The following is a 7,830-nucleotide window of genomic DNA, read 5'->3' on the forward strand; positions in this document are numbered from 1 at the left end:
TTCCACTTCCTTAGAAATTTCCGGAGTGGGGTCCTCTGTGAGCTTCCGATATATATATATATACAGAAGGACTATAGCTTGTCCGAATTCTCTGGTTATATTATTGGCTGTTTGCTTACTATTACTTTTTAGTTGTTGCTTACCAAATTTGAACATGGAAGTTTTAGTATAATATGCGCATGCGCTGTAGGTGAACATAAACAACCAACGTGCTGTGTGTGTATGCAGAGTGTGGTGGTGTGATCATGAGATGAAAAGGCAAGATTGATATTTACCACCACTCAATACGGTATTAAAAATGTTTGTGCTAGAAATGACATGAAATTGAGGTATTATTCACTGATAAGCAAAATACTATTTGTTTTGCATTATGCCATCTGAGTCGAACAATCCTAGGCCTAGCTCAGGTACCGTTGGCTTTACCGACGAGAACCGCGGCTGTGGGCAAGATATGGTAGCTAGTGCTCCTGCTGTAGATGTAAGGCCGCCGAGAAACCAAACTCGCCTGAAGCCATGGCAGCAGATGGTGTCGTCCTGTACTGGAGCTATATTGACAAGCTTAACAAGTAAGTTGTCTCTCTATAAACATTTTTTCATGTCAAACAAGATATAAGATTTATTTAATTATATAAATATTATTTCATTGCAATTTGCTAGGCCTAAAGGCTATTTGTTATGGAAATAAACTTGATGAAATTGAATTGAATATATTTCTAGGTAGGCCTAGCCTACCTAGGCTATGCCTTATGTAATGATTTTTATTTTTTCTTGTTTTTTGCTTTTTCAGTGACACCAATGGATGTTGTGAAAATAAGGTTACAAGCACAGCAGAAACCAATGGTCAATGGTAGGTCAAAGATGTAAATATAGGCCTAGACAGTGATAAATTAACAAATTTTCAAATTTTTTTTGAAAAATTGCAATATGAACATTAAAAAATATGAAAAAGAATTAGTCAGGAATTTCTAATAAGATGCAGATTTTTAAAGATCTAAAAAAAACAGGGAGATGCTCATCTAATCACTCTCCCCTTTCCTCCCAGTTGTTAAATGTTCAATCAAAGCATATCACAATTTTTTTTCCTTCAGAGCCCCTTGAGCAAATGAGAAGGTCCAGTTGATAAAATTAAAAAATAAGTTAAGCAAACAATGTGTAGCTGAATTTACGTTCCCCCTCTAGAGCTTCATTTTAAATAAATTCTTCCCTTAAATAAATGTCATTGTGTTTTTTTTTTTAAGGTCAGTGTTTTTTGTATTGCAATGGGTTGATGGATCACCTATGCACCTGTATTAATGGTAACACTGGTGTACGACCATGGTACAAGTTACCAGGACATTATAGTGGTACTATGGTAAGTTGGTGTTGGTTACCATGAATATATGTGCCTTAGGCTGGTCACCCTACTGCACTGATATGACAAAACTGAGTTTGAACTGCAGGTGGTTACCATGATGACAACAAAATGGCAATATGATAATAATGACAAAAAATAACGGATAAAATGAAAAGATTAAAATAATAACAGAAATAAAAGTTTAAGATAATAGAAAGTTAATAATTTTTAAAATGGTATTATTAATTATATATTTATATTGATATGATAATGACAATATTCAAATAAGGATAATGAGAGTATATTGATATATGTTATTTCATGTTGTGTATGTTGTTTTAGGATGCATTTATTGGTATAGCAAGGAATGAAGGTATAACAGCATTGTGGAGTGGCTTGCCTCCAACTTTGTAAGTATGGTATAAATTAATATGTCTGTTAATACTCTCTTTCTACCATGATGGATCCTATTGATAGTGAAAGGGGATCTCCCTCCTGGCAGCAGCCAAAACTTCTGACCCAGTCTAATGATAAACATGCTAAAACTTTGGAATGTCCGTTACAACAGTTGAATAGTTTCACTCTCACTTTATTCACTTGAAACTCCTAACAAGTGCCAGGAACATCATGGATTAATAGAATGTTGTTATTTACCAATCTTCGCACAATGTAGAGGATGGGGATCTAATAATGGTAAAGCAAAGTAAAATCTTTTTTTATACCCTTCTTCACCAATGTTTTTGTTTCTGAAGTGTGGCTCTTATTGTTTAAAATATGTTTGGCAGATTTCTAAGCCTCAATTTTCATAGAAAACATATTAAAATATGTATAACCACAAAAAAAATCAGCTTTTTAGCATCTGTATAACATGGTTTTTTCCCCCTATAGAAGGGAGCACTCTATAATCTTCAGGCGTCCGGACGTTAACAACGTCAACAAATTGAATTTTCATTACCTTGACCTTTGACCTTTTCACTCGAAATAATGAAATGTGCCTTCGATTATTACGTACCATTCGATAAAATTTTATGATGATTCATTTATTAGTTTTTGCATAATGTCCTTGGCAGTGGTAATTAAAGCATTTTGTTGTATTGTCCACCAGATTGATGGCAGTGCCACAGACGGTTATGTATTACACAGCTTATGATCAACTCAAAGGCATGATGGGATTCCAAGATGCTGATAACCAGAGCTTGCTTATACCAATGGTAGCTGGTGGCATCGCTCGAGGTAATTATAGTGAAGACATTAAATTGAATTAGGAGGTTAACCGGATGCTATGGTTCATTTCAGCCCCTGTCGTTGTGGAATGATTAGATCATGATTCTACTATAAGCAAGGCAATTCAACAAAAGGACGCACATCTCGGGACATCAAATGATATAAATCTGGAATCAACATGCTACGCGACACTGATTATCACAAAAACCATAGGAACCAAACCATAATTAACCGTTAGCGTGTAACAAATTATTCACGTGCATGTCAGTTGCCATGATAATCGCTCGTTGTGCAGCGGTTACAACGGCCTAATGAATTTTTGCATTAACATTAGACTGAAATTATATTCGTTATTTCAACATTAATTTTACCCATGATGTGGTGTCCAGTGGTTCATGGGACTCACTTCGCAGAAAAAAATAAATATATTTTCTGTATCTACTCAAATGTTTGTTTTGTGCACCTTAGTCCAACATTATCAAAATGACAGTTTAATGTTATATAAGAACATGGATTTTTATAAAAATCGTAAATTTTCATTTGCTATAACTTTTCATTTTGTTAGTCAATTTTCACAAATCAAATTGTAGTTTATAGAAGCACTTAACAAGCTCGTGGTCAAAAGAAATCAAATGTAAAAGACATTGCGAAGTACCCGAAATTAATAAAATAGTAACTAACACCATAAAACGTATGGCACGCATAGACTAATAATTGACGGCTGTACTCGCAACTGGTATCGGATTGTCGATGCCACAGTAAAGATCAGAGGACTGTACGCATGCGCTATGTGCATCCTTTTTTTTGTTGAATTGCGTTGCTATAAGCACCTCTTTGCAGCAGCTACAATAAGTGTTCTGGGATGGTTTAATGTCATTGTGAGGTATATGGGCATGCGTAATTATCTTTATAATGTAAAAATATCACTAGGTTCATTCATCTTGGATAAATTTTGAAGTCGTCATCGCAGAAAGTGTTTTTCTGATAATCGGAAACAAAATCTTAACACACATGTACGATTCAACACATTTGATCTAAATACTGTGCTACCTGTACTCCGATGTACTATCACATCTGGATGCACTAAACGAAACAGTATTCATACTCTTACTGTATACAGATCATGTCGTACATCATAGATAATTAGCATATTATCCCCAGGTTATTCTAAAAATGAGATCTAAACTCATTATCAATGAGGATAATATTTGCAACTCTTAGAACAATACGCTATAATGATAATAATAAAAATGATGATGATGTTGCTGTTGACAAACTCATTGTTTAATTGATCTATTTAGTTGGCGTTGTGTCATTGATAAGTCCTCTGGAGTTGATTCGAACCAAGATGCAGTCGCGTGTTCTAGGCTACCACGAGTTGAAGGACTGTATCAAAACAGCTATCAAAGAAGAAGGTGTATCCTCATTGTGGCGAGGCCTGCCGCCAACTTTACTCAGGGATGTTCCTTTCTCAAGTAAGGTGTTTAATTTTTTAATCTAAAATTATTTTTAACAAATTATAATTAAACATTAAACGCAATAATACCTGCATAATGATATGCATTTTTATAAAATCCACGAACATATATATTTTACAAAATTTCATAAGTATGTTCAATTGTAAATTTGTCAGTAATAGCACATTCAAAACTTGCAGTTGTTTGATTAAATGAAATTTATTAATAACCATAATTAGTATTTTTCTCTTTTGCAGTGATACTGTGGGTGGCTTATGAATATTTCCGAACAAAACTATGTCATTTATATCATATTCCTGAGCCAACATTTGTAGTAAGCTTTACTGCTGGTGCAATATCCGGAACAGTAAGATGAATTAAGTTACTTTAACAGAAGTCTACCCATTTCCTTAATAATAATAATAATAAAAATTATATATATAAAATATATAAAAATTATATATATATATATATATATATATATATATATATGTATATATACGTATATATATAATAATATACTATACTATAATATAATATAATAAAATATACACAGAATTCATGTGGGTTGAAGTGTAGTTGGCAAGAAGGCAGAGTCTTATTATTGAATACTTCACCGTTCCCCTAATTTAAAGCAAAATGTTCTTTACTACATCTGTTGAATAAGCTATCACTATATATGCTGCAGAATCAATAATGCTATTTGTCAATAAAAATAATTATAAATTAGTACTTAAATAAAAATCTTAATATTTTATTTTATTAATGATAATAAACATACTGATGACAAATATGGCATAAATGTTAATGACAATGATAACATAGATTTTACATATTTTTTACCATATTATTTGAAATATCAAAGTTATTTGAGTGATTTGATATATTATATAGTATTATTTTTAATATAATTTCTGATACGAATCATCTTTATTTGTTATCTATACCAGATTGCTGGTGTGTTAACATTACCATTTGATGTTGTAAAAACCCACCGACAGATAGAAATGGGTGAAATTGAAACTAAACGAAGTAAGTGGTTTTGCGTAGCAGGAACGTTTTGTTTTGCACACCTCTTTGTCGGGGTTTAAATCTCTGGCTATGCATTTCGCTTGTGTCCTTGAGCAATAAAAACAGGGTGTCATCGGTGGGGGAGGGTGGAGGAGCCATGGACCTACTGTCGGGTAGAAACAAATTTTATGTAGTTTCTTCATGCAGTATTTCTAAACTAGAAGTCGATGAATAAACCTTTGAAACCCTAAATTGCATATTTTTGGGGGATTCGTACCCTGGACCACTTTCTAAAGGTTTTGAGCGACGCTCGACAACAGCCACTTTGCTATTATCGGTGATGTCAGCCCACCGTTGGGGGCCTCAAACCCCCGTCAGGAAAATCCTAGTGCCACCTCGGAATAAAAATATACTCTTTTGAGATAACCATGAATATTGAGTTGCTCCTTTTCTCTAGTTGAATGAACCTTATTGTAGGTGGCGCACTTCAAGTAAAGATATATTGATCATATATTATGATTCTAATATTGTTTTAATTATTATACAGTAAAGTTTTTTAATATATCTAGTTTTTTCTAATAATGGTTTTAATAATTTAAGAGGTATTGTCTGCTCAAAATATTGGGGAAAACCTAAAAATTCAATTAACACCTTCAATAGATCTTTTGAAGAATCTAATAAAAGAAAAGAAGTTTTTGAATATTAGATTTTGCTACAAATGAATTTTTTTTTTTAAGTATTTTTGAACAGGGAATATTTTTTCTTTTATTCAAATTAAATTTTAAATTGTAAGTTAATAATAGGCAATTCAAATAGTGAATTGAATTTTTCAGTTTTATTTAGCTTGTGTTAGACCGTACATCTTAAACTCTGTATTTGGTCTTGAACCAACAATGTCACATTGAAATTACTGTATATTCTTGCGTATAAGTGTACCCCCTGAGTTTGAGAAGATTTTTGGACGATTTTTTATGTCACCATCAGAAATTCTACTTTTTGCTTCTTTTTATGGTCTTCATATGAATCCAGCTGGATAAAAATGAAGACAAGTGTAAGGCTAATCTTCAAATAATACCATTTTATTGACTTTCAAATGTTCATCAAAATTTTATTTTCCTGCTCTTAAAATTGTGATCATTCATAGTACTGTAATAGTTAGTAGCTTCATTTCAGTTTAACTTTGCGTTTTACAGACATGATTTAAACATTTGTATGTGTTTTGCGTATAAAGCAACCCCCTGTTTTTCTACCGTAATTTGATATTTTAAGCCTTGTCTTATATGCGAGAGTTTACGGTACCTATCAGAAAATTGTCTAGATTTTGTAAAATAATGTACAATGTATCACTCCCATCTTGATTCAACTTATTTTTATATTGCGTAGGTTCTGCTGCTCAACTTACTACTACCAAAGATATTGTTCGTCGCATCTACATGGAACGTGGAATGCCTGGACTATTTGCAGGTGAGGTTTAGATATATATTTTTTTTTATTAATTTGATTAGTGTTTTTAATTAATTAATATTATTATTATTATTTTTAAAAATTTTCATTTAATGTAGCCATAAAAAATTTTTTGGGAGAATGTTGTTATTATTGTTGGAAATATATATCAGAAAACTATTTCAGAAAAATATGGATATATATTTCGATTCTGAAGATGTTTTTTTTTTCAAATGTTGATTAATTACTGCGTGGCTAGGCCACTCTAAGCCGCGATACAAGTGATTTGTCATCGCAGGCAGTGAGAGGAGACGTCGTGTCTAGGCTGTACGCGCGGTGCATGCATGGTCACACACACATTCAAGATAGATTTGAAAAATTCCTTTTTTATTCACCATACTAGTAAAGCTGACCCAAGATTTTTGAGATTTTGAGTTGTTCAGAATTTGGCAACACACAGATCTACCAAGTCTCATGCATTGGGGCATCAGACTCACACATTTTGTGGCTTTTCTCCAGCTCTTGCGTATAAAAGTAATGCATGAGGTGTTGAACCTATGGCCACCTTTGCACTAAACGCACAAAAACATCAGTTTAATTATACAGTGATCTGAATACAGAGATCTTACATGCACCCATGCTTATATGCACATGAGAACAATGGCTTAAAACATCTAAAAAAAATGGGCTAAAATAGTAACTTGCATTTGACATATGGTTCAGCGCACACACCGTGGGGATCATCCAGGCTACTGGTGGGCAGGGCCTGCCGCCTGGGAGAATTTGCGTCCCCACATCATAAAGAAAAAAAACACAAAAATTGAATGGTTTTTTTTTTATACATTATTAGTAAATTAGTAAATAAGCAGTTGACTAATAGTCATAGCTCCCCGGAATTTGAGCAACATGGATGTCGTCGGGGATATCCTGGCACCACCCCTGCTATCGTCAGTTTGTCAAAACAAATGTATTTATTAAACTTTTGTTTTTCTCCCCATTCAGGTATAACACCAAGGATCCTGAAAGTAATGCCGGCCTGTGCCATTATGCTAGGAAGTTATGAATTTGGAAAATCATTCTTTAGAAAGTACAATTCTGAAAGGACTAAAAAATCAGAATGACTTGCAAGTTCTGAAGTGCTTTTTATTTAATTTTGAAAGTGATTACAAACTCACTCCAAATGCTGTGAATCCCATGAAATTGTGATTTATTTAAGTATGATTGGTCGATTTGTTTAAAAGGTGTTCAGTGATGGTTTGAACCTACACAATATATATGTAAGCATCTTTATTGTTTCATCACAAGTCATTTGGTATATATATTTTTTAATAAAATGTATAATAAATAAATTACCCAGTTTTT

At 33.0% G+C, this 7,830-nt stretch overlaps 1 protein-coding gene across 1 annotated transcript; it reads left to right on the forward strand.

Annotated features, from left to right (window-relative positions):
* The first annotated feature begins 151 nt into the window (after positions 1 to 151).
* Positions 152 to 7,830, forward strand: LOC117103210 (solute carrier family 25 member 40-like). Its single transcript, XM_033243752.1, has 10 exons — positions 152 to 566; positions 788 to 847; positions 1,239 to 1,351; positions 1,676 to 1,743; positions 2,439 to 2,566; positions 3,859 to 4,032; positions 4,272 to 4,381; positions 4,965 to 5,046; positions 6,409 to 6,489; positions 7,471 to 7,830. Exons 1-10 carry the CDS (start codon positions 371 to 373, stop codon positions 7,587 to 7,589), a joined length of 1,131 nt encoding a protein of 376 aa, XP_033099643.1. The 5' UTR covers positions 152 to 370; the 3' UTR covers positions 7,590 to 7,830.

The sequence above is a fragment of the Anneissia japonica genome, unplaced genomic scaffold (assembly GCF_011630105.1).
Source record: "Anneissia japonica isolate Jap-2015-1 unplaced genomic scaffold, ASM1163010v1 scaffold2652_len1590060_cov184, whole genome shotgun sequence".
In the NCBI taxonomy this organism is placed as follows: Eukaryota; Metazoa; Echinodermata; class Crinoidea; order Comatulida; family Comatulidae; genus Anneissia; species Anneissia japonica.